A 27698-nucleotide genomic window follows, 5' to 3' on the forward strand; every position below is an offset into this window, starting at 1 on the left:
ACTTGTAACTACTACAAATATTTTTTTTGTTTAATAAATTAAGATTTACTAGAGCGGTGCCCTGGGGCCTCTACAGTGGTGCCCGACCCGTTACGTTGGAAATGCATGCCCCACCCAGATATTATGTCTGTGTCCCTTTTATTCCCATATATATGTCAGGTATGCCCAAATATGGAGTCTATGCAGACGTCATAATGATGTCAGAACAGGTCAGCTCCATATGGACCCCTGGGCCCTGCCCAGGCTCTGGGCAGGGGCGGTTCTGGACAACCGTAGGTCTGACCGACTCGACACCGGCCACTGCACCCCCTGCGGTGGTGTGGAACGCGTGTGTCGAATTTGAAGTCGGTGGAGCGAACAGTTCTCAAGTTACGTGGATTACACACATGCAGACAGACGTACAGACAGACGTACGTATAGAGACTTGGTGCATTTATAATTAGATGTTACCAGCAACATGATTGGTTCAAACACTGACCGTGCTGCAGTGCGCTGTACACATCATCAGGAGACCCACTTTGATTGGTCCTGTAAGCTGTAACTGAGCCCTGATTGGTTGCCTGAGACTGAACCGGTCTGTAATTAAGAGATCATTATATTGAACAGGAATGAAATAGAAAACAAGATGCAAACTATACTGCTGTTGATGAATAAGACAGAGTTAATACTGTACTAACCTGGCACAACATGGAGCTGTAAAAAAAGCAAAAGGCACATACCCGGTAAGTGGTACTGTACAAAAATCATTGATTCTGAATTACTCACGATTGTATCTATGCAATACATCTAATAGTATGTCTCACCTTTAGATGTTTTGTATCGACACAGCAGGAGCAGAAGGATGGTCAGCAGAATCCCAACAACAAGTCCTACGATAACCACACTACATTTTGTAGTTTTGCAGTTTGGACACAGTGAAAAAAACAGTGAAAATGTAATTTGAATTTAACATAATTAGGCATAATAGTTCCATCAACATGTGACCGGTCATGTCAATATGGATGCTTTAGGGATACTGACACAGCTGCAAAACACCCGCGGCAAGCGGTAGTGTTTCTCGGCGGCATCATGCAGTCCAACACTACTCCAAAACCCTAACCCTATAGTAGGGGAGCCTATCAATACAATTTTGATGCCCGTGATTTTGGAATGTTAATTTTTGGAGACAGGTATATCTTGATTCTTGGGGTTACCAGAATGCCAAAAAAACATGTCTCCAATTTTTTATGTCAGGTTTAGCATGTTTAATTAGCATAATTAGCTAATAAATTGTCAAAAACGGAAATGGCAATAACTTTGCTTCTAGGTAACTTATAAAGGTGATCTAAGAGTCTGAGTCCATGTTTGTGATGTCCAGATATTCATCTGTTACCATTGTGAAGTCATACAACCTTTCCTAATTAGCATAATTGCCATACATTATGCAAAAACGAGGTGAACATCAGCAAATTGCTGCATGTTTTACTTTTAGTCAACTTTGAAAGCTTCTCACAGACTTCAAGTGTATGTTTACAACTCCAGGAATAATTATCATCCTATGAATAAATCATGCAACCTTTTGTCTATGTAATAATTATGTAATAATCACACCAAAACCAGAAATAGCTGTATTTCTTTGCTTTAAGTTAATTAATACGCATGATCTTACAGACAGTGTAAGTCTGTTTGCATGTCTAGAAAATATTAGAAGCGACCTCGCACTAAAGGGCTGGGCGAGTGCTGGTGCTTTGGAATGGGGGGTCAGATCAACATATCTGCCTGGGTCATGACAGACTGCTGGGCGAGTGCTGGTGCTTTGGCATGGGGGGCCAGATCAACATATGGAATGTATTCTGAACTGGCCATATATGGAGCGTGTCTTGAGTGTACAGGGTTTGATGAGGTCAGATCAACATATGGAATGTCAGAACAGGTCAGCTCCATATAGAGATCTAATTTAATTTTCGGGCCTGTTGAGAACTAATAACTTTGGGGCAGGCCCGTCCATAATTTCCTAAAGGCGACCTGCAGTCGCAAGAAAGAACAATATGGGAAATGGTCACAGAATTGTTTATTCTAATATTTACAGAAAGTTTTGAAAATTGAAGGGTCTCCATCTTCGTCGTCATCGTCAATCCCCAACAGATGTGCCTTGCTTACCACACACCTCTAATCATCTGCCCCACACATGCACATCTCAGAGCAGTTCAAATTTTAGATCGACAAGAACAATGTGATATGCACTGTGATTTCTTGCAGACACATTTGATCAGTTGGGTAATGGTGGCTGGCCCGTGGGTATCCCGTGTTGTGACTGGCACCAGTTGAGCTCCCTCAGCCTCCCATCCATATTCAGTTGCTGGTGGCATCTGTGGGTTAGGTACGTGCTGCGTCAGAACTGAGCCTTTTTGTAGCTCATAGTATATACAGTAGCAACTGCAGATACCACCTCCACAGGACACCTGTTTAGACCTGGCCAACAGGTTAAATTCCCTGGAGCTGTCTGATCAGCTCCAGAGACGGCATGGAACCCTGGTAAGGCTGAAGTCCTCGTTTTACCCAGTGCCTGCACTACTGGCTCCAGCGATGATACGTTTTTTGTTCCCCACACCGGTGATGAAATAGATGTCCTTGCACAGCTGATGGTACCGTCGTATTGTAAGAACAAAGACATCAGTGTCAGGGGACTCAATGTAGAGCTGTGTTGCCCCTCTTCGGACAGCATCCAGGCTGTGCAGGATTATCCTTGTGTCAGCCTCTTCCTGTACGCTGTGGAGATGTTTTACATCGATAGAGTTTGAGTGGACAGCCTGCCTTGACGTGATTATAAAAACATTGGGTTTCACCTGGAAGTGTTGGAGGGCTTTCTTAGCAAGATAAGACAGTCAGCTCATCTTTGGTGCTGATACCTGACAAGAACTGTTTTTCTGACACTTCCCTATCGGTGTGTTGTCTTCCACATGATAAGTGGTAGGGGCCAGGGGCTTTCCACCCTGGCGTCGGTCAAATACTACATGGATCTCACTATGTTCTTTGGTCTTCCTGTCCAGTGTGGCTATGGAGTGGTCAGCTTACTGGGAACATGTCTTGATCCATGGTGGCTTTCCCATTGCCTGTACCAATGCCATTCCATCTATGACAGTTACACTCTTAGCTGGAAGGGTACAACTGTCAAAAAAGATTGAAGCAAGCCGAGAAGCTGCCACCTACACAAGCAGCATTAAATCAAGCCATTACCCATGCATATTATCAGGCAATGGTATGGGATCAGGACCACGTACCTAACCCACAGATGCCACCAGAAACTAAAAATGGATGGGAGGCTGAGGGAGATCAACTGGTGCCAGTCACAACACGGGATACCCACGGCCCAGCCACCATTACCCAACTGATAAAATGTGTCTGCAAGAAATCACAGTGCATATCACATTGTTCTTGTCGATCTCAAAATTTGAACTGCTCTGAGATGTGCATGTGTAGGGCCGATGATTAGAGGTGTGTGGTAATGTAAACAAGGCACATCTGTTGGGGATTGACGATGACGAAGACACTTCAATTAAATGTGTTTTCAAAACTTTCTGTAAATATTAGAATAAAAATCATGTGATAATTCTGTGACCATTTCTCATATTGTTCTTTATTTTATGAGGGATATATATATATATATATATATATATATATATATAAAGCTAATAATGGAAAGGTTGCATATCCTAGTTATGGAAAGAGAATATTTTCTAGACATGCAAACAGACTTACTGTCTGTAAGATCACATTTATTAATTAACTTAAAGCAACGAAATATAGCTATTTCTGGTTTTGGTGTGATTATTACATAATTATTACATAGACAAAAGGTTGCATGATTTATTCATAGGATGATAATTATTCCTGGAGTTGTAAACATACACATGGAGTCTGTGAGAAGCTTTCAAAGTTGACTAAAAGTAAAACATGCAGCAATTTGCTGATGTTCACCTCGTTTTTGCATAATTTATGGGAATTATGCTAATTAGGAAAGCTTGTATGACTTCACAATGGTAACAGATGCATTTCTGGACATCACAAACATGGACTCAGACTCTTAGATCACCTTTATAAGTTACCTAGAAGCAAAGTTATTGCCATTTCCGTTTTTGACAATTTATTAGCTAATTATGCTAATTAAACATGCTAAACCTGACATAAAAAATTGGAGACATGTTTTTTTGGCATTCTGGTAACCCCAAGAATCAAGATATACCTGTCTCCAAAAATTAACATTCCAAAATCACGGAAAGTGATAGGCTCCCCTACTACTAACCGCAAGTACGACGCAATGCATGTCAGCACTGACACCACTGTCACTGCTAACACTACAGCCAAGCTGATCAGCAAACCTAGAATTGTACATAGGCCTACTTGAGTTACATTTGGTGGACACAATGTAACTGCAGTTGTAGGAAGTTTGCACCAAATATTTTCACCCTGAATTGTATTAGGCCTACCTGTTATGTGTGATGTTACAACACATTTACATTTGAAGTTGAACATGGCACAAGCCAGAGTCCAGATGAAGATGACGTTCTGGCAGATATAAAGGACTGGAAAGAAGCCAAAGGCTATGCAATCTATGTTATGAAAACTGAGTCGCAGATGAGTATCACGTTATGTTGGCATGTAAGAATACTAGCATTATGAACTTTACACAAAAAATAGGCCCCAGATTTTAGTAATACAATTATTTTAAATGTAGATGGGTGGGTTATAAACTAAATTGGCAGGTCAATTTAAAGTAATTGTATTACTAAAATCTGACAAACCAAAAGTAATCTATAAAGTGGGTGCTTTTCTGACAAATATTCTTAAGCTGTTCAAATAATCGAATACAATGCCTTTTGTTATGTCTGTGTAGCACTCTGAATTTAAATGAGAATTGAATTGAATAGTCTCCTGTTCACTAATGGAGAGGTCCTAACAACCTCCTGACAGTAGGGGGCGCCTACGCTGCAGGGAACTACACTAGCAGCTACACACGCAGCTACACATCACACTCACAGCTAAACAGGAAGTGAATACTTCAGATGTGGTGTTCTGTGCAACGTGGTGTTCTGTGCAAATGTGCAGCAGAGATAAACAGTGTGCCCTTTCTTCTGTTTTTCAGGTAAATGTAATGAGAAAGGTAGAATAGTGTAATAGTAAATAGAACAGTCTGTTTATCTGTTTAAGTTCAGGTGTAGTTTGATGCAACATGATGGTAGGAATGATCAATGTAATCAGAATGTGTCTGTATGGTAATTGTATTGGTAGTTGTCGTGTATTTTGGACAATCATATTCCACATAGTCCACTGAGTTAATACATTAATAGGGATGTAGCCTACTGATATGAATGAAAGGGAAAATGAATAATTGGTCTGTGGAAATGTGAGAAGGGTAAATCCGCGAGGGAGTGTGTTTAAAAATAGAGATGTTAAAATGTTATGATTGTTATGGCTAAGAGTTATACTGAAGATACTACTACTACTACTTATACTACTTAAGAATGTTTGGGGAATCTTTAATGAGGTTTATATTTGTTTTCTTTAATGTGGTTATTAATTAATGGATGGTAATGTATTATCTGAGGTGTCTGTAAAAAACACACATCACACTCACAGCTAAACAGGAAGTGAATACTTCAGATGTGGTGTTCTGTGCAACGTGGTGTTCTGTGCAAATGTGCAGCAGAGATAAACAGTGTGCCCTTTCTTCTGTTTTTCAGAAATAAATCAAAATAATTAAATGATACAGTGGCTGATTCATTCCACGTCAGACCTGTAACATTTTGGTGCCGAAACCCGGGATCCGGACATCAACCTCAGTAACAAAGTTAACAAGAGGACCAAGATTGTTCGTCTATTACCCTGTCCCAGAAAATGGAGCTTGAGGAGCTACAGGAACAGGCCAGTGCTGCATTGGGGAAGCTTCAGAAAGAAGAACTGGTCCAGGTCGGCCTGCAGGCAAAGTGCAAGGGACTGGACGCAGCGAAGCAAAGCAGACGTGGCCTTGTCAAGCTGATTGAGGCTACCATTGATGAGGTGGCCGAGAAGGAGGACGCAGAGGGGGCGTGCCATTTCATGAAAGACTTATTAAACACAATAGAAGGCTTCAAGGGCAGTGGGGGAGAACAGGACGTGCTGTTGGAGCTGAGGAAAAGATATGTCAATCTAGAGATGGAGCAACAGAAAGCCAGAGACCAGATGGGGGAACAGATAAAGTCACTCAGTCAGAGGCTGGGCCAGCCTGACAGCCTGGCAGACAATAGTACCCCTCAAAAGGAGACTGGACTCGCCCCAGAAGTGACTATAAAGAAGGAGTTTAAGATTTGGGGTCAGATTGGAGAAGGCGGCCAGAAGGAGAGGCTGAGCTACACCAACCTGCTCCACCAGATTAACGGGGGTCTAAAGAAACACTATAAAGACTCAGAAATCATCGAAGCAGTAATCCGAGCCATAAGCTCTGGCCTACCATTGCGAAGCATGCTGGAGTCTAAGAGAGACCTCACAATTCCCAAGTTAAAAATCGTGTTGAAGGGCCATTTCAAAGTGGAAAGCCCCTCTGACCTATATCATCAGCTGATCAACCTCCTGCAAGAGCCGAAAGAGACAGCACAAAGTTTCCTCTTCAGAGCCATCGAACTCAAAGACCGTCTTATTGCCACCACAGATGATGAGGGGGAAGAACAGTATGGAGCAGAACTAGTCCAAAAGAAATTCCTCAGGTCAGTGTACACCGGACTGCAAAGTGATTCACTGAAATTTGATATGAGGCATGTGCTTGAGAACACAGCAATAACAGATGAAGAGTTGATTGAACAACTGAACATGTCCTCACGGTTGGAAGAAGAAAGGAGACATAAGTTTAAGAAAACCGTCCACATGAGGGCAGCAACCGCCAGTGAACTACAAACAGACCTGACCATCAATTACAGTCCCATCCAATCGGGAGGAGATAGGCAACAGTCAGAGTCCCCACCGCAGAGTAGTGTGGCGGGGAAGACAAAAGTTGTAACAGAGAAGAGAGGGGAGTCTGCGACTAAAGATGTGGTGCACGAGTTGAGAGCAGAGATGGCAGAGATTCGGGAACTGCTGAAAGACTGTATGGGGCAACGTGGCACATCTCAGCCTGGGCAGCTGATGAGAAGAAGGCAGATTAGGGCTTGTGAGACATGCATGACCCAAGGAAAGATGGACTCATGTGACCACTGTTTCAGGTGTGGAGACGTAGGGCACTTCGCATGGGGGTGTCGCCAGTCCAGATCGAACCAGGGAAACTGAAGAGGACTGCTGAGAAGGGGAGCACTGCAGTTCAGAACACATTCCCCATGAGAGCAAAAACTACAAACGCAAAGCAGGAAGGGGATATGGGCCCTGCAAGCAACAAAGAACAAATTGAGACTCTCCGGATAGGCTTCCTGAACCCTAAGAGTCAAGCTACATTAGTGGATGTGGTAGGGAAGAAATGCATGGTGAACTGTTTTTTTGACAACACCCCAGTCACGGCCTGGTGGGACACTGGTGCTCAAGCTTGTATGGTGAATGAAGATTGGAGACAGACATTTCTCCCACACACCCAAGTGAGACCCCTCAGTGATTTATTGGGACCAGTGAAACTCAGTGGGTTAGCTGTAAATCAAACACAGATACCTTTTTGTGGGTGGGTGGAAATAGAAATCAGCTTTGGCCAAACCAAAAATTCCCCGAAAGCTGTACAAGTACCCATTCTGGTAAGTCCTGACCCAAAAGTGGCTGAAGACCCCATTATTGGGTTTAATGTGATTGAGTGCATACTGAAAGAGGGGGTAACACCAGAGTTAATCTCCACCCTTGGAGCAGTCTTCACCCTGGAGGAAAAAGATGTAAAAAAATTGGCAGAAGTACTCATCGCCCCTGTAGAAAAACATGAACATACGCCAGTGAAAGTGGGAAATGTATGCATTAAAATACCACCTGGGGAACTAGCCATTGTGAAGGGCCGCGCACACGCTGGCATTTTAGAAGATAAGAAGGTGATGCTCTTTGTACCAAACGGAGGACTAGACTGGCCTGAGGGGCTAAGCAGTGGCGAGATGCTTGTCACTCTACAGAAGGGGAAATCATCACGTATCAGAATTCCAGTGATGAATTCTACAAAACACACACTGACATTAGACAGGAAAATGCAGGTGGGCCACCTAGAGCCAGTGAGCGGATTATATCCGGCTTTGCGCAGCACTTTTGGGGCCAGTGATGATAAAGACACAGACAAAGAGAAGCATCCGCCAGCGATCAGTGGTAACAGAGAAGAGACCGGAGACGACGGGCCCCCAGAAGAAAAATGGGACCCCCCAGTGCAACTAAACCACCTGCCTGAAGAGGAGCGGAGGAAAGCACAGCAGTTGCTCAGGGAAGAATGTAAGGCATTTTCACGTCATGAGCATGACATTGGATGTATTCCATCATTGAAGATACATATCACTCTCCATGATCCCACCCCTGTGAAGAGAACATACATGTCTATCCCTAAGCCACTGCATCAGGAAGTAAAGCAGTATTTGCGTGACCTGTTGGATAGGGGGTGGATTCAAAAGTCAAGATCACCATACTCCTCTCCAGTGGTGGTAGTGAGGAAAAAAGATGGAGGACTACGGCTCTGTTGTGATTACAGAGAGTTAAACAAGAAGTCGGTTCCAGACAGACATCCGATCCCCAGAATCCAGGACTTAATTGACAGTCTATGTGGGAGTTCCTGGTATTCAGTTTTGGACCAGGGGAAGGCTTATCACCAGGGTTTCGTGGATGAGGAGAGCCGGCCATTAACCGCATTCATCACACCCTGGGGCCTGTTTGAGTGGACCCGGATACCCTTTGGGTTGAGCTCTTCACCTGCGGAATTCCAGAGGGCCATGGAGGAATGCCTGGAGGGGATGAGAGATGACATCTGCTTACCCTATTTGGATGACAACCTGGTCCATAGTCACTCCTTTGATGAACACTTGAACCACATCCGTATGGTATTACAGAGCTACCAAAAGTTTGGCATTAAACTCACGGCCAAGAAATGTGAAATGTTCAGAAGGAGTGTTCGGTTCCTAGGCCGGTTAGTGTCAGAGCAGGGCTACACAATGGATCCAGCAGACATTGAGCCAGTGCTGGCTTTGAAAGAAAAGAGGCCTGCCACCGTGGGAGAGTTGAGAAAAGTATTAGGCTTTTTGTCGTACTACCGGCCGTACATAAAGAACTTTTCACGCCGTGCCAGAGCCCTATATGGGCTGTTGTGTCAGCCAAGTGATACAGACAGGAGGACCGGAGCAGCAGCTCCAATTGAACCCGTGCGTGGAAAGAAAGGTCCCAAAAAGAAACACCACAGTCAGCTGGCCAGTAGTACCTCCATATGCTGGACAGAAGAACACCAGCTGGCATTAGAGGAATTGGTGGACTGTTTGACCAACCCTCCAGTGCTGGGCTACCCAGATTTCTCCCAGCCATTCGTACTACACTGCGATGCCTCCCAGGAGGGTTTAGGGGCCGTATTATACCAGAGACAAAACGGGGACATGGTGGTAATTGGATACGGGTCAAGAACCTTGAGCCCAGCTGAGAAGAATTACCATCTGCACTCCGGGAAATTGGAATTCCTCGCAATGAAATGGGCAATATGCGAGCGTTTCAGAGATTACCTTTACCACGCCTCATCATTCACCGTCTACACGGATAATAATCCGTTGACTTACGTCTTAACCTCAGCCAAACTGAATGCAACCGGCCACCGCTGGGTGGCAGAACTGGCTGACTACAATTTCAACATCAAGTACCGCCCTGGCCGGGCGAACCGTGATGCTGATGGCCTTTCCCGGATGCCCCTGCAAATAGAGAAATGGGATGAGTACACAGAAGACACTCAAGTTAATGCGGTGAGTGCGGCGCTGAAGGGTGTGTCAGTACAGATGGAGACCCTCACCACCTGGATCAGCCCAGTAGTCTTAGAGACTTTGGGTGGTGACACAGTCTGCTCAACATTGTCACAAATCCCTACAAAACAGCTAAAGACTGCTCAGGAAAAGGATGAAGTCATTGGACGGGCCCTGTGGTATCTCAAAAGAGGCCAACCACCCACAAATGTTGAAAGGAGAAGAGAACAGAGAGAGGTGGGCATCCTTCTGAGAGAGTGGAAGAAGCTCCACCTGGACACTGAAGGAATCCTTTATCGTCAGACCCCCAGAAGACGTCAGCTGGTGCTGCCCCGGGAGTTTCTCCCCTGCGTCTACAAGGAGCTGCATGAGGAGATGGGGCACCTGGGAGCTGAGAGGACCATATCACTAGTAAGGGAGAGATTCTTCTGGCCTCAAATGCAAAGTGATGTTGAGCATTATGTGACTGAAGTCTGTGAGTGTCTTAAGCGTAGGAAGCCGAATAAACCCACTAGAGCCCCTCTAACAACAGTCAAGTCAACTTACCCCTTTGAGTTGGTGTCAATTGATTTTTTGCACCTAGAGACATCCAGACAGGGCTATGAATACATTTTAGTGATCATGGATCACTACACAAGGTTCGCCCAGGCTTATGCCACAAAGAATAAATCTTCCAAAACAGTGGCTGAAAAATTGTTCGAGGACTTTGTGCTTAAGTTTGGATTCGCGACCCGGTTCCACCATGACCGAGGTGCTGAGTTCAATAACAAAATGATGGCAAGATTGCATGAACTGTGTGGCATCCAGAACTCCATGACAACCCCGTATCACCCCCAAGGGAATGGGCAGGTGGAACGGTTCAATCGGACTTTGCTGTCAATGTTACGGTGTCTACCTGAAGAACAGAAAAGAGATTGGCCGAAATCCCTCCCCAAAGTAGTGCATGCCTATAATTGCACAAAACATGAGGCAACCGGGTATTCCCCCTTTTACCTACTTTTCGGGCGCTCCCCAAGACTTCCAATTGACTTAATGTTCAACCTGAATCCAGACAACTCAGAGAACACACATGCGGAATATGTACAAAAATGGAGAGAGCAAATGACAGAGGCCTACCAGATCGCATCCAGAGCAGTAGAGAAACATGCTGAAAGGGGGAAAAGCCATTATGACAGGAAAGTGTATGGCACAGACCTACCGCCGGGAAGCAGAGTCCTCATCAGAAACCTTAATGAGCGAGGTGGCCCAGGCAAATTAAGATCCCATTGGGAAGACAAAATACATGTTGTCATGGGCAAGAAAAATGAAGACAGTCCCGTCTTTGAGATCCGACCAGAGGATGGAAAAGGAAGGAACAGGATAGTTCACAGGAATCTCCTTTTGCCTTGTGACTCACTCCCACTGAGTCGAGACGTTGATGCAAAGAAAAGGCAGAATCAAAGAAGGCATCTCCAGCAAAGACATGTGGCAACTTATCAGGGACAAGATGATTCAGATGAGGAGTATGAAGGTGTTCTCATTCCTGTAATTCCAGTGGGAAAAGAAAACAGTTCAATGACCACCATGCTAGATGACATGGATATGGATAACGGCAGGCACGAAGGTAATGTTGAGGCAACGGGAGGGGAAGAGGAATCTACAAGTGAGCCAGAGCTGGAGACGGACAGCCTAATAGCCCCGGAATCAACCGTGTCTGACGAAGAATCTTCAGATGGGGAAGGACAGGACAGCTCCACTGATTCGGTGGACAGACAGGATCAAAGACTGTATCCTACCAGGAATAGGAGAGCACCGTTGACCTTGACCTATGACAATTTAGGACAGCCATCCCTGGGTCAACGAGGGGCCGGGGTACAGAGTCTGATAGTATCCTGCAACCAGAGTGCAGCGAATGGATTTTGGAGACCATGGCAGATGTGAAGCCCAGCAAGGACTAATTCACGCAGTCACTCCTTACCACAGAGACTCTAGTGTATTTGAGACTGTGAATGACTATGGACTGAAAAGAAAATGAGAGAAGTAAACCCAAGGTAGCTGAGAAGTGTATAAAAAAAAAAAGTGATGTGTTTTTTTTCTTTCTCTAGTGGGGGAGGGTGTAGCACTCTGAATTTAAATGAGAATTGAATTGAATAGTCTCCTGTTCACTAATGGAGAGGTCCTAACAACCTCCTGACAGTAGGGGGCGCCTACGCTGCAGGGAACTACACTAGCAGCTACACACGCAGCTACACATCACACTCACAGCTAAACAGGAAGTGAATACTTCAGATGTGGTGTTCTGTGCAACGTGGTGTTCTGTGCAAATGTGCAGCAGAGATAAACAGTGTGCCCTTTCTTCTGTTTTTCAGGTAAATGTAATGAGAAAGGTAGAATAGTGTAATAGTAAATAGAACAGTCTGTTTATCTGTTTAAGTTCAGGTGTAGTTTGATGCAACATGATGGTAGGAATGATCAATGTAATCAGAATGTGTCTGTATGGTAATTGTATTGGTAGTTGTCGTGTATTTTGGACAATCATATTCCACATAGTCCACTGAGTTAATACATTAATAGGGATGTAGCCTACTGATATGAATGAAAGGGAAAATGAATAATTGGTCTGTGGAAATGTGAGAAGGGTAAATCCGCGAGGGAGTGTGTTTAAAAATAGAGATGTTAAAATGTTATGATTGTTATGGCTAAGAGTTATACTGAAGATACTACTACTACTACTTATACTACTTAAGAATGTTTGGGGAATCTTTAATGAGGTTTATATTTGTTTTCTTTAATGTGGTTATTAATTAATGGATGGTAATGTATTATCTGAGGTGTCTGTAAAAAACACACATCACACTCACAGCTAAACAGGAAGTGAATACTTCAGATGTGGTGTTCTGTGCAACGTGGTGTTCTGTGCAAATGTGCAGCAGAGATAAACAGTGTGCCCTTTCTTCTGTTTTTCAGAAATAAATCAAAATAATTAAATGATACAGTGGCTGATTCATTCCACGTCAGACCTGTAACATCTGTATGTATATTGTGTAGTGTATTGCATACTTTTTATTGTATACTATTTATGAATCTGTGCTCCATACCATGTGAACATGGTCGTGACTTAAATAAATGATGAGAATTGCTGTAAAAAAACACCATGATCGTCATCATCTTCACCCGTCATCATCAACCATATGACCACATTTCCTCTTTACTGCACCACCATGGCAGCCTGAACCGATAGCAGGTGACACATACTCTCTCAATATACTCTTTAAATAAAACGCATCATACTGGCTCCGAAGCACCTTTGGACCAATGTTGCGCATTATTACTAAGCCTAACCCTAACTTTAACTTCACACTAACTAAACTAACATTTCTATAGGACTATTTGTATAGGTAGAATTTAAAATATCTATATTTTAAGGGCACTCTTAAGAGTGCCCTTAAAATCTAAGCCTCTAATCTAAGTCTAGACTGCTAAAAAACTTTCATTTTTAGACTATTTTTACCCCAGTTTTTAGACAAGAGGAGTTTGCTCCCCATTGCCTAAACAGCAAGAGGATTTTTCCCATTAACATTAAAAATTGAAGAGCATCGTTTGTTTTATTTTATTTGAATTGGACTGGTTTATTTCCTGAAGACTCCTTTTGCTTTATTTTAAGGTTGAATTATTCCAATTTGGAAGGTTTTTGAGTTGAACATTGAGTGAAAACTTTGAGTCTATTTTGGTAGGGGTTTATGATTGGCTCTGGAAGTGAATTGAGACAGAATTTTGAATGCTATTTATGTTTGATGATTTTGTTATTTTCTTTGAAATGCCAATATGTAACCTAACCCACCCCTGGTTTCAATACAAAGACTGTTCCAATCCAACACTTCTTTCTTTATCTTTTATTGAGTCCTTTGTTTGTTTCCTTGACACCACCTGGCTACACAAAAAAGGAGAGGCTAAGTTCCTCTCTGGTAGGCACCCCAAATAAGCTACTGAGGAAACCGTTACAATCTTCACCCGTCATCATCAACCACATGACCACCACATTTCCTCTTTACTGCACCACCATGGCAGCCTGAACCGATAGCAGGTGACACATACTCTCTCAATATACTAATATTTATTAAATAAAACTCATCATTCTCTAAAATACTGAAAACCTCGATACAACACTGGCTCCGAAGCACTTTGGACCAATGTTGCGCATTATTACTAAGCCTAACCATAACTTTAACTTCAGACTAACTAAACTAACATTTCTATAGGACTATTTGTATAGGTAGAATTTAAAATATCTATGAAATCTAAGCCTCTAATCTAAGTCTAGACTGCTAAAAAACTTTCATTTTTAGACTTTTTACATTTACATTTACATTCTTTTTGCAATTTAGACGTCTATTAGACAACAAAAATGCTCAGATATACTGTAATTATATCTGAGGGCACAATGGCAGGGTCTCAAGCCCCCGTTAAGTCCTATCTGAACACATGCTTGTTGATTGGTGTAGACATTTGATAAAATAGCTAGAAATTAATTAATTAAAACAAATACAAAAAATAAGTAACTCAGATGGCATACCGGTCCCTAACGACGAGGAGGTAGATGATTCATGAATCATGGTTGTTGTGGATACGATGGATATTATTGTAGAAATATCAGGATATTGAAGTGTAGACGCAGTAGTGGTCATCTCAACTGTTGTAACGGGAATGGTCATCTCAACTGTTGTAACAGAAGCTGGAAGCATGTTTAAGAAAAAAAGAGGTATCATGATCAAGTCATGTATTTATGTTTAATACTTTCTAGTATAAATGCAATAATTTAGTCCTTTCAGGATATGGAGAATTAAATTCAATGTAAACATGTTCTTCAGTTTATCATTGAAGCACAGTTGCAGACGTACCATCTTTAACATTAAGATGCACTTGTAAATGTTTATTCGGCAAAGCTGATCTCTCCAGTCCACATATGTATATTCCATAGTCTGACTTCTTGAGTTGAGTGATGGATACAAATAAGTCTTTTCCAGAGTTTGTCAAACTTATTCTGTTGTTTACTGTAGTTTGTCCATATTCTGCTTTGGTCTTGTCTTCATCTGTGTGGCATGGACTTTTACAAACATACTTCGCATTACCCTCAACATTGGTGTGATGCCAGACATCCCAGTTTGAGCAGGTGAAAGACACATTACCCCCAGCATGACCAGTTATGCTGAGATCTGTTGTCTCCACAATACTCCACACTACAATAAAAGAGGTAAGCCAAGAAAACGGCTCATCAGTATGACACAACTTATGAATTGACAACATGGATAGAGACATGAGAGCATCATACAGGCAGAGAGACACATGAAAACAAGCAGAGGTCACTCACCAGAAAGCAAACAGTAAATGGAGACATTTCTCATGACGACAACGAGCTGCAGCTTACTCTAGTTCTGGAAGGAGAGAATGTGACACAACCTTCCTCATGCATTGAATAAAGGTCTAAATGTCTTTCCATCATTTAGAGTCTCACTCTGGGAATTTTCACTTTCTTTTGAATAGAGTGGCACAAAGTGAATACAAACTAGAAAAAGTGCCCTTCTGGGCACAGGTCTCCACCAGGAGGATAGGAGTGTGTATGATGTTTGGCAAAATGTTTAGGAGTAATATAAACATGTTTTTTTGTTTCTTTGTTTCTTGCAACAATTGTCTTCATTTTGTTGAGGAAATGCAGAGCCAGATCACTCATAGCATCTCTGAGGATAGAATTCTGGATGAGCAGGACATGTGCAGCATTTTGTACAAAACGGGCTACTCCTGAAAACTTTGGAAGGCAATCTTAGCTAATCAGTGTAGAATCTGAGAAATCCAACAGGCTCGTCTTGATCACATGACTTCAGCGATCATGTGTACCGATTTGTGTGAGATTTGGATGAAATCTGTGCAACATAAACAATGTGTTTTGCAGAAATCGGCCTCATGGTGGCGCTATAACCGGCAGATGTGGAGGGATGCAGGGAAAATGTTTTTCCATGGCCTCTAGGGAGTGCACATACATAAGTTGTCGATGCAGTTATAGGTAAAAACAGGAATTGGCCTGTTATAGCGCCACCGTGAGGCTGATTTGGGAAAAAATAGTGGCATGTCGTCCTCGGCCTAGTGGAAATGTGTTTGTATAATTTCATGGAAATTGGACAGTGTGTTTGTGATTTGTGGCATTTTGTTCGAAACGGACCAATCATGTAAGCTTTGGAAGCCAATCTTAGCCAATCAGGATGGAAGATGGGAAATTGTGCAGATCTGTGTTGATCACATGACTATGGAGATAGTGTATACCGAATTGTGTGATGTATGGAGAAAATGTGTACGAGTTATCTACAGAAATGTGTTTTGCCTAAATCGGCCTCATGGTGGCGCTATAACAGGCCGTTGAGGAATATTTGGGGCAGAGGTTCGTCGTTGGCATCCAGGGAGTGTGTGTGAAAAGTTTGGCATGGATCGGGCCAACGGTGCCGGAGATTAGCTGATAACGGACGGAAGGACGGACACACACACGGAGTGCAAAACATACTCTCTCCCCATGCCTTCGGCCTGGTGGAGACAATAATGGTCCTCACTGACTGATAGTAGTGTATATATCTTTAGATCTGTTAACTACTGAATCCTGTGTTTGGAACACATCATTCAGATAACATTAACTCTTATGGCCCCATGAACAGGAAAACGAGATTGACTTGATTATGCACAGGTAGCCATAGACGGGAAGTAGATATTTGATAAATGAGCATTAATCCAGCATTATTAAAAATAAATGTACCTTATTTCTGCTTCCGTCGCTAGCCACCGCTAGCATCCATGGTAGACACAGCCGAAATCCCAAATCCTCCGTTCACATGGTCTTGCTTTTATGGCTAATGACGGAGATCTCCGTATTTTTAATTCCAACCATTGGCTGCCATCGACGGAGATCTCCGCATTTTAATGTAATGAAACAGTCATTTGCCATTTATTTGGATACAGTTTAGTTCAGTTTATCCAGTGGCTTCTGTCTGTCATTTGGCCTCCTCCCTCTCAGTCACCAAGACACAAGTTCTCAGGTCGAGAAAAGGGTGAGTTGTTTTATTTCAAACCAGACTCTGGGGTGGACACAGGTTAAAAAAAAGACAAAGCTCAAACTTTGTCAGTGGAAACTTACCTAACAAATAAATAAACAAAGTACTGCATTGCTCTACCTAAATAACACAGGAGTAAACATTTACCAAAAATAATTGATGGCACGCTCCTTCTGTTCTAAACCAGTTAACAGCTAAAGATTGGTAAAGCATCCCACATACTGCATGAAAAATATCTGTGTTGTCACAAACTGCAGTTCTGAGAGTAATACAAGTATAATACAGCATAATGGCATTTGAAGGCATAATATGTTATGACTTTTATTTTAGCTGATTTAATTTATTTTATTATTACTATTTTACACATTTGACATATTTGTATGACATTTATTTTGGATGGCAGTATGTCCTAGGACTTTCATTTCTGATGACATGAACACCACAGCCCCGTCTCCATGGCTCAGGTTAAAGGGGGAATCAATCTAAAATTGATCTAAACAGTACCAGTAGAGTGGTTAAGGCGTGTACCACATACTGTACTAGTATAGGTTCTGATGCCTGACAGCAAATCCCGGGTTTGGAACCCGGGGCTGGTGGACCTTTCCACTGAATTTCATTTCCTATACTGTGGTCGATAAATAAAGGTGAAAATGGCAATGGCCTTACTGAGCAATGGGGATTTTAGTGACCATAATTTTCTTTAAGATCTTTAGGCAGCTGAATACAAATTCTCATCAGGAATCACATTGACTGATTGCACCAATGAATAAATGGTGTAATCGCCAACGTTAGCATATATGGAGGTTGGGTGAGCCTTGTTGGTCTGGTTGACGGTCGCGTATACAGGAGTTGGGTTCTCTGTTGATTGGTCTTCACCTGTCATTTCTTCATTTGTACCCGTCTACGAAATAGGAGGGAGCGAGTCAAGTCATACACGATTACATTTTTAAGAAATTGAACGAAATAAATCCAATACACCAGTACTTGTACTGGTGTACAAGTACACCAGAACAAATAACAATGAAGAATCATGAGCAAACGTAGACCTAGAATGTTTGTGATCATTCATATACTGTAACTTCGTAAATTATCATGTATCACAGGCATAGAACCCTTCCGTCAACTCCTGGTTAAATTGAATTATGGGCGGCCTAAATGTGATAAATGCTCCGTTTGTACTCACCCATTAAATAATTCCAAAGACGTGGATTGAAATATGGTCCTCTAGTTTCATATCCATGTGAAGGTTCTGGCACAAAACGTGTATTTAGTCAATTATATCCACTTTTTCAAGAGATGCACACGGACGTCTTTCTCTCCGGGCGAGGGGCCCGGAATGATCGATGGACTGATTTTACCAATACTTCCTGTTGTTTACCGCAGACGTCATCACCAATTGACCAGGGAAACACAAAAGTTTGGGTCACACAATTGGCAAGTGGTGTGATTAATTACCCAGCACCTATCGCAAGGCCCCTGCCAATTGTGTGACCCAAACATTTGTGCTTCCCTGGTCAATTGGTGATGACGTTTGTGGTGATCAGAGGAAGTTTTGATAAATAAAGACCAGCTGCCATTCCGGGCCCCTTTGCCCGGAGAGAAAGACGTCCGTGTGCATCTCGTGAAAAGGTGGAGATAATTGACTAAATACACGTTTTGTGCCAGAACGTTCACATGGATATGAAACTAGTATTTATCACATTTAATGCCGCCATGTTGCGCCCGAACAGAAATTAACCTGGGTGTTCTATGGCTCTGTATGGCTGAGCTCACACCTTTACTGCGCTTGTTGGATGAATGTTGTGTAGTGTCATGGTCGCCCCAATGCATTTCCAATGGAGGTCACATGGTTTGACACAACATTGTGTTGTGTGAGGGGGAGGGGCGCAGTCGAAACACAGCTGAAAGCCATACAACAGACCATGTGACCTCCATTGGAAATGCATTGGGGGCGGCCATGACACTCACAACAGCAATGCAGTGCATTAAAGGGATAGTTCAGATTTTTTGAACTTAAGTTGTATGAAATACTTGCCATTAATATAGTGGTTGCAACTGTATTAATTGATTGCCCGAGTCCTGTGGTGGGAGTTCTGCTCTGGTTTTGGTGAAATATCAAGTAGTTCCGGTCATTTTGTGGGGGGCACTGGGGCCACGCAGTAAAAGTAAATGAATCCACAAAACTAACGTCATTTGTATTGTTGACCTATTTCTAAAATATTAGTGCAACTTCCGTTCTTTTTTTACCCCTCTATCACACAGAACTATGTTTTTTGTGTTCATATCACTACGCCCAAAAAATAGTTCCATGTGATAGAGGCGTCAAAGTTGAACGAAAGTCGCGCTAATATTTTAGAAATAGGTCAACAATACAAATTACGTTCGTTTTGTGGATTAATTTACTTTTACTGCGTGGCCCCAGTGCCCCCCACAAAATGACCGGAACTACTTAATATTGACCAAAACCAGAGCAGAACTCCCACCATGGGACTCGGGCAATCAATTAATACAGTTGCAACCACTATATTAATGGCAAGTATTTCATACAACTTAAGTTAAAAAAATCTGAACTATCCCTTTAAAGGTGTGAGCTCAGCCTATGTGAAATACTTCGCAATACTGTAACTACAGAGACATTCTAGGGCTAGAGCAAACGGTGATAATACTCACCTCTCCATCATCTTCAGTAGGGTTCCTGGCACTGAAGATGACCACTGGAAAATATATGCAACAATTTTGTATTAATGTAATTTTGCTTGTGTGTGTGCGTGCATGTGACAGTGTGATTCCACCCTGTCACTGTTCATGTTTTGCTCATTACATGCCTGTCAGTAGCGCGCACTGGTTAGGTTAGCCTCTCTCGGAACCCTCCGTAAAGTTTCTGAAATTTGGATGTTACTTTACGTAGGGTCCCTATGCATTTATTCCACGCGTTATGGTACACAGATGTACATACCCTCCGTGCAGGCCGTGCTGCGGCCTTTTGAAGGTGGTGAGATGTTTCAAAAGAAGCATAAATCGGCTATAGGAGACAACAGAAATGTGAGAGAATTTTAATTTGGCGCAGAAGCTGTATTTCTACCGCCAGAAGCCTTTGTTTGACCGTTTTGGCTGCTCTGAAATTCTCTCTTCCTTCCTTGACTTCCTTATTGACTTCCCATTGTACCGCCTCCCGCACCGGGACTGGCTAGCTGAGACAGAGCAGATCAGAGGCAGGAACGTAGGGACGCGCAGCTAGCCAGTCCCGGTGCTGGAGGCGGTACAATGGGAAGTCAATAAGGAAGTCAAGGAAGGAAGGAAGAGAATTTCAGAGCAGCCAAAACGGTCAAACAAATTAAAAATACTTAATGGCTTCTGCGCCAAATTAAATTTCCCTCACGTTTCTGTTGTCTCCTGTAGCCGATTTATGCTTCTTTTGAAACATCTCACCACCACCAAAAGGCCGCAGCACGGCCTGCATGGAGGGTATGTACATCTGTGTACCATAACGCGTGGAATAAATGCATATAGGGACCCTACGTAAAGTAACATCCAAATTTCAGAAACTTTACGGAGGGTTCCGAGAGGGGCTATGGTTAGGTAGGGTATGGACAAACGAAACAACAAACAAATCCCCATCAGCTCTCGGTATATCTCTGTTCAGCTATCAAACATGTTCAATGGGTTCTGTGGCTTTAAATAGGTGGAAGCCCAGCTGACCACTAACTGGGCCAAACCAAATCCTGTGGATAGGGATGATTATTTGTCACGAGGGACACTGGACTCTAAAAAGAGGACTTTGGAAAACTAAAGGCTTGAGAAAGAAAAGATCTACATGCTTAAATTAATTGAAATGTATGAAAATGTGTTTTGTGCCAAACCCAAGCAGATTTGACATGTTGTGGATCATGTTAACCCCTATCAATTGGTCCTGTCTGGTGGGAGGGGCCATGGGGGGTATATAGCTGCAGAGAATTAGTATTCCAGTCAGTCTGTTGGTGTTGGACAAGAAGGTGTCAGTGTCTGAGTAGATATTGCGGTAGCCTCTGTATTTGTTTGTCACTTATTCTGCACTTGGGGAAATAAACCTTAACTCTGCCCAACTGCGTTGCCTCGCCATCTTTGATGTATATTGGGTCACATACTACCCTCACCTGAGACAGGGGTGTGACAGTGCTTGTGTGTGTTTGTTTGACTCACCTTGTGATTTTCTGGTTCTCTTTATGTAGAACATCAGCAGAGCCACCACTGTCACTGCTAACACAACAGCTAATCCTGCAAGCCAACCTAGAAGTGAACATAATTGAGTTAACATGACACCACAGATCGATTTATCAGTTTTTTGGCTACTGAGAGAGAATGTATAGGCCAAAACATTAACCCTAGAACACTAAACACGGGTGATTTTCACCCGGACAATTATATTTTTGTAAATTTCATAATGTTGCTGATGGGTGGTGAAGGTGGGTGGGTCTTTCTGTAGATGCATGATGCTCAGTGACATACTGTTGAAGGTATAGGTTTGTTTCCCTGCTCACATTTTTGAGCGGTGCACACCGTCTCCATTAAAGGGCTATGTGTATCCCTATGTCTGTCTGTTTAGAGTACGACCTATTGCCGGGTCACGGTGGCACAGTTGGTAGGGCTGTCGCCTCACAGCTAGAAGGTCGTGGGTTCGATTCCCGCTGGGGACGCTGTGGGCGCTGTGGGCGTGTTCCCTCCTCCGCGTCATCAGTGCCCATAACCGAGGTGGGTTTGGTGAAAGGGCATTTCTCTGGGGAGTTTGCATGTTCTCCCCGTGTCCCCTAGGGTAGGTACCCTCACAAAAACATGCAGTAATCCTGGTCTCTAAAACTACCTCCCCCTGGCCAGCCGGGGTGCCTGATGGAGGGGAAAGGAACTGGTCGGAATAACGTGTTCCTTCCACGCGCTACGTCCGGCCAGGGAAATTCCCCCCTGTCAGGTGAAAAGAAGCAGCTTGGACTCCTCATGCATAGAAGGAGGCATGAGGTCAGTCCGCTGCCCCCCCCCCCCCCAGGTTGGCAGAGGAAGTGTAGTGCCCAGGATTACATTAGATAATTGGCACTGGGTGAAAAAAACTGGGTTACAAAATCGTGGGATAAAAATTATTTAAAAAAAATAGAGTACGACCTATTGACCCTGCTGTTTAGAGAGTACGACCTATTGACCCTGTTGGAGTACGACCTATTGACGACCTAGAGCTAAACACACGCACGCACGCACGCACGTGCGACACACACACTGACCCATTGACCACTGCAACACACACACACACACACACACACACACACACACACACACACACACACACACACACACACACACACACACACACACACACACACACATTCATTCATTCACTGGACCTTCATGTCCCAGGGATGGGTGGACCAAACAGAAGTTCCCAGCTCCATTATTGTCTTTCGGAATATTTTTAAAATAATAAAAATAATACCCACATTTTTGTGAAACATCATGATGAAATATTAAAGAAGAGTACCACAAGTTGCAATGTATTGCTGTACTATTAGAGAGCAATACATGCAATACTTACACAAACATATTCTTTATGGAATATATTACATTGGGTAAATATACCCGGGTTTAGTGATGGTTTGAGTTAATGTTAAGGACCACTTCACCACTTTTCAAACTATCTTCATATAATTGGTCCTCACTAATGTTCATGATAAAATAACACATGTTGTCTTTCTACTTGGTCCGGAGGGCTGTGGGCAGTTGGGGAATAAAATGATATAATTTAGATTTGTATTATGGTGAGAACCATGGCTTCCATTTCTGCATTGCAACCTTTCAGGAATAGAAAGCCTGCAGTTTCTAATAGCTTGGATTCCCCATCGATGATGTCACTGGTGGACAGGTTTCTGAACTGCCCACAGCCCTCCTATGAGACACAGCCTGAGTCAATTATTATTATTTTTTGCTATTTTATCATGATCATTAGTGTGGGCCAATTATATGACGATAGGTTGAACTTCAGTTTTGCCTTATTTGAAACCTTTCCCCACCCCACCATTGCTAATAAACGTGCATGCGTGCACGCAAACGCATACACACACACATTTTATAGATAGCTAGTCAGCCTCCTGCAGTGCCATGCCATGAAAACACTACAGACCTAAATAGACTGTGTATACAATACCTTCTTATACATTGAATACATATTGCAAATTGTATACACAATTAATATTTTGTTTGAGTAAACAGACTCGCATACCAGCGCCTGAAGATGAGTAATTGGATTCATGAAGCATGGTTGTTGTGGTTACGTTGGAGAGCCCTGTAGAAATATCAGGATGTTCAAGTGTAGTGGTAGTGGTCATCTTAACAGCTGAAAGCATGTTGAATGAATCAAGAAAATGTGATCAAGTCATTATGTTTCTATTCCTTACATTTCTATTAGTATTTCGACACAATAATGAATCATTTCAACATTTTGGAGAATGAGATATGGTACACATGATGTTAATCATTGAAGCACAGTACTGACTTACCATCTTTAACATCAAGATGCACTTTTATAAATTCATCTGGAAGTGTTCTCTGCAGTCCACACACAAATGTTTTATCTGACTTCTTGAGTTTAGTGATGGATACCTCTAACTCTTCTCCTGAGTTTCTTATACGTATTCTATCGTTTCCTGCAGTCTTTCCAGATTCTGCCATGACAATGATGTCTGTTGCTTTGTGGCATGGATTTGCACAGAGGTATAATGTATAACCTCCAGTGAACCAGGTCCATTTATCCCAGGAACAGGTGAAAGACACATCACTCCCAACATAACCAGTTATGTGGAGATCTGTTGTCTCCACAATACTCCACACTACAGTACAAGAGGTAAGCAAGAATACAGCTCATCAGTATGGCACACAACTTATTGACAACATGATGTGAGGTGTGTATTTTTGCAGAAGGTTTCTAGATGCTCTATTCTACACAACAGTGGACAGACAAAGGATGAGACAGAGACATTGAGAGCATCATACATTACAGACACTCAGAGACAGAGACAACCACACAGGCAGAGAGACATATGAAAAGAGGTTACTCACCAGATAGGAAACAGTAAATGCAGACATATATTCTCATGATGACAACAAGCTGTTAATGACTTGATCAAATTCTGTCTCCCGAGGATATGTGGCTTCCTCATACATTGGCGTTGGCTTCACTTCTACATTGGGAGGGACACTGCATGTACAGTCAATCAAACCCAACCCCATCGCCAACCCTGGGATTGTACATGAAGAGACAGCCCACAACAAACTTTAATAATAGACAACTGTACCAGATCATTTTAAATCGTAGCAGTTTTAGTTCCTCAAATTCTCCATTTAAAATCAAATCAATAAACAAGTTCAGAATTGCATTTTTGTATGTTGTACTGCAGTACTATTATAAACGCCTCTATATCTTAATGAAACAAATCCCGGCCGGTGCAACACTTTACTTTAGTTACAACCAAATTAACCAATCTCCAAATTAACTTCATGATTCTGTATGTCCCCATAAGTATGATTTATTCTTAGAGATGAATCCGAACATCTATTTCTGACTGTCATGAAATGCCAGAATTTCGTCAGAGTTTTTGTTCTCGTGTCTTACAGCAGCATCATTGAGTCAGTTCTGTTGTAATGGCTTCTCAGGGAACAAAAGGCTTCTTTGACTCTCTCACTCTCTGAAACAGGAGACATGGACATCAACCTAACCACAACATCCACCTGAAGAAACAATTCTCATACTTTTTAATAAAATCATTGGCTTCAAACTTCTTACTTCCCTTCTTCTCTGGAGTCCTGCCTCAAAGCAGACCAGAGGTAGAAAACTGTCGTTCCCTGATGTCATCGCTAGGGACACAGGCATCAGGAACTGGGGATGGCAATGAAGGACCGGGAAGTCTGGCGTAATATTGTGAAATCCACGATCTCGACCGCGGTCGAAAAATGATGATGATGACATCAATCAATTGATTTATCAATTGGTTTATTTTCTTTTTTACAAGCATGCTATTGTAAGCTCGGGGGTCGGAAATTCCAGGGCCACACCAAATCTATGCATGTGTCCTCATCATAGAGTTATAATATATCTAGGGAGTGGATGAGGAGCGACAGCCCCGCCCCGCGCTATCCACTTCAATGGAAGTTGCTCAGTGGCGTTTTGAAGGACCCGGGTAGTAACCCTCGAGCGTTGATATGATTGGTTGGCTCCTATGATAGTATCCCTCACGCTGTTCTTGTGGTAGGCCTACCTCTATGTCACGTCCTACGTCACAGATTCATTCATAAATGTGGGGGCTTGGTCTATCAATAAAGGTCTATGTGTCTTTACTGTCTACCCTAATAAAAATCATCAGCCTTAACATTGTTTTTACAGTAAATGAGAACCTAACCTATTTTCAAACTATCTTCATATAAATGGTCACTAATGCTTATTATATTATGGTACCATTGTTTATGTACTGTGTGTCTCAGAGGGGGGGCTATATGGCTATATACTGTAGGCTACAAGTGTCCTCGTCGGTAAGCAGGTCATTTCAAACAATGCATGCACACAAACATGCACACACACAAGCATACAGTGTGAGAAATGTCAGTTTCAAATAAGAAGCACCAAGAAACGGGGAAATGAGTAAGCAGCACAGTTTCCTGTCATTTGAGGGAAGTTTTCATAGTTACAGTTGTAACAACCACGTGAGGAAGGTTGTCATACTAACACTGTGTGAAAACATAAGTGCGTGTATGTGTTACTGTAGCTCACTGGGGCAGGGGGCTCATTGCCAACATATTGGACATTAAATAGGTTGGCCAGCTCATGTGTTTCATGAGTCAGGAGTCGACTGTCAGTCGACTCCAGGACAATGATTTCTGATCTGTTCAATTTTGTGCTGGTCATCTGTTAAGAGCTTTGAACGGTGACTAATCTGCAACTGTGCGAATGTATCATCCTAGAATGTGTTTTGCTGTCCTTAATTTATATTGTAGAATATTTCCAGAGTTATTAAAATGTTATTTTAATACATTTGTATCTTCTTTCATTTAAAAATACGTTATGTTTGATATTATCTTTCACTGGAATAATTTTCCAAATATCCAGCCCACATAAATATGTTGTGTGATCACTTCTCGATCCAAATACCATTTTTAGTATTCTTCTCCAAATACCAGTGTGTCTGCACCTACACTCCCACCAAAACTATACTGGAAATATATTGTTTATCTTTAATTATTACTAGAAAGTCTGTGTCACAGTCTCTAATAGATGGAGTCTGAGACATATACTGTAGCGGAGAGTAAGGGGAAAGTTCATTTAGCCATGTCAATTTTGCACATAAACTGGATTTAACCCATCCTAACTGCAGCTCAATGACTTGATTCAAGGGCATTTCGACGTCGATGACAGTCAGGTGTAGCCGGGATCAAACCCAGATAATGTTGAATGGGAGGCGTATATGACGGAGGTGCTCCGTCCTGCCAGTGATCAGCTTCGAGACGCGCCAGGCGAGGCAGGGAAGAAAAGAGAGGGGGAAACAAAAGTACATTTATACTTGTTATTTTCTTTCGCTGGTTCAACAGCTGAGTTGGAGCGCATGTATGCAGAAGCAGTGCACGTGCGCATACGTGTGCATGTGCGCTAGTGACCATCCCTACAATCCCCGGTGCATTGTGGGATACTTCAGTCCACTACATTAGGGTGCAAAAATGCTCACTATATACATTCGGACACCAATACAAAATATATACATTCGGACACCAATACAAAATGGCAGAACCAAGTAGTAGGCTACCTGACAGCTGCTATGAGAGATGTGTCTCTTAGAAGGTGTAACATCATGGACGCATTCAGTAATTTAATGAGCTGTGTCTAGGCCAAATAATATTTAGTGTACGTCATTCTTCACAATATCACTTTAAAGGATAAGGACTACAAGTTGAATTAGAGCTTTCAAAGTCCATAAAGTGCCCTTTATTTAACATATTTTACACTGCAGTATATGAATTAATCATCAAGGGAGGAGAAACAGAAAGGTCAGCAGTTGGTTACTGGGTGAGTGTTTTCTCTGCTTTTCTAAGTAAAGTGATGTGAGCATGTGGGAACTAAGCAGACCACAAAGGCCTAAGTACACAAAGGTGTTAAAAACCCTTAAGACATTTGCATTCATTGCAATTATTATATAATTTCACGTTGCATTTCTTGTTGCATAGTCAAAGAGCTTAGTCATTTATGTCAATAACAGAGTTATTGACATGAATGAGAAATCATGTGATTGTGTGGATTGAGAAACTGAGAATCTGAAGGAAGAGCTTAAATTAAATGTTAACTTTAATTGTGTTGTAAGAAAGAAACCATCAAAATACCTTTGAACTAAATGTTTATCCCCTCCGTTTGTGTTTATGTACAGCATAGGACGTTAGAGAGACTGAGTATGTCTATGACAAACTCCCTTACATGACAGGAAACTGCTAGTTTAGTGCTCCCTATACGCTTCCTTTTTTTGTTGCCGTCGGGTGGAAACCTTGTATGTCCAAAACCATCCTATTCTCATAACCTTTTTTAGTTTTTGTGGCTTTCGACTTTATTTTATTTGTTTATAGAGGGATAGACAGTAGGCTGACAGGAGAGAGATGGGGAGGGAGATGTGGGGGGGGGGGTGACACGCAGTAAAGACCGTCGGGATCGGGAGTCGAACACGCGGTACATTGCCAGACTGGACTACCAGCC

General features: G+C 42.5%; 1 protein-coding gene and 1 long non-coding RNA gene across 2 annotated transcripts; both read right to left on the reverse strand.

Annotated features, from left to right (window-relative positions):
• Positions 1-803: 803 nt before the first annotated feature.
• On the reverse strand, positions 804-15093 carry LOC306921493. The gene is made up of 3 exons (XR_013789783.1): positions 14765-15093; positions 14440-14598; positions 804-883 (listed from the first exon to the last, which is right to left on the reverse strand). It is a non-coding gene; the product is annotated as an uncharacterized lncRNA (long non-coding RNA).
• Positions 15094-17360: 2267 nt separating this feature from the next.
• On the reverse strand, positions 17361-23653 carry LOC306922579 (uncharacterized protein). The gene is made up of 5 exons (XM_079500267.1): positions 23473-23653; positions 23196-23309; positions 21137-21223; positions 19628-19671; positions 17361-17858 (listed from the first exon to the last, which is right to left on the reverse strand). The coding sequence occupies exons 1-5, from the start codon at positions 23642-23644 to the stop codon at positions 17667-17669; spliced, it is 609 nt and encodes a 202-aa protein (XP_079356393.1). The 5' UTR covers positions 23645-23653; the 3' UTR covers positions 17361-17666.
• Between the last annotated feature and the right edge of the window lie 4045 nt (positions 23654-27698).

The sequence above is a fragment of the Electrona antarctica genome (genome assembly GCF_951216825.1).
Source record: "Electrona antarctica genome assembly, chromosome: 4".
NCBI lineage: Eukaryota > Metazoa > Chordata > Actinopteri > Myctophiformes > Myctophidae > Electrona > Electrona antarctica.

What these genes read in the sequence shown, in the direction of transcription:
- LOC306922579 (XM_079500267.1), bottom strand. Translation starts at nt 23,644, where the DNA reads ATGGCAGAATCTGGAAAGACTGCAGGAAACGATAGAATACGTATAAGA. An exon ending in GCATCTTGATGTTAAAGATG is followed by an intron (nt 23,310 to 23,472) that starts GTAAGTCAGTAC and finishes ACATGCTTTCAG; the next exon opens with CTGTTAAGATGACCACTACC. An exon ending in TTACTCATCTTCAGGCGCTG is followed by an intron (nt 21,224 to 23,195) that starts GTATGCGAGTCT and finishes GTTCACTTCTAG; the next exon opens with GTTGGCTTGCAGGATTAGCT.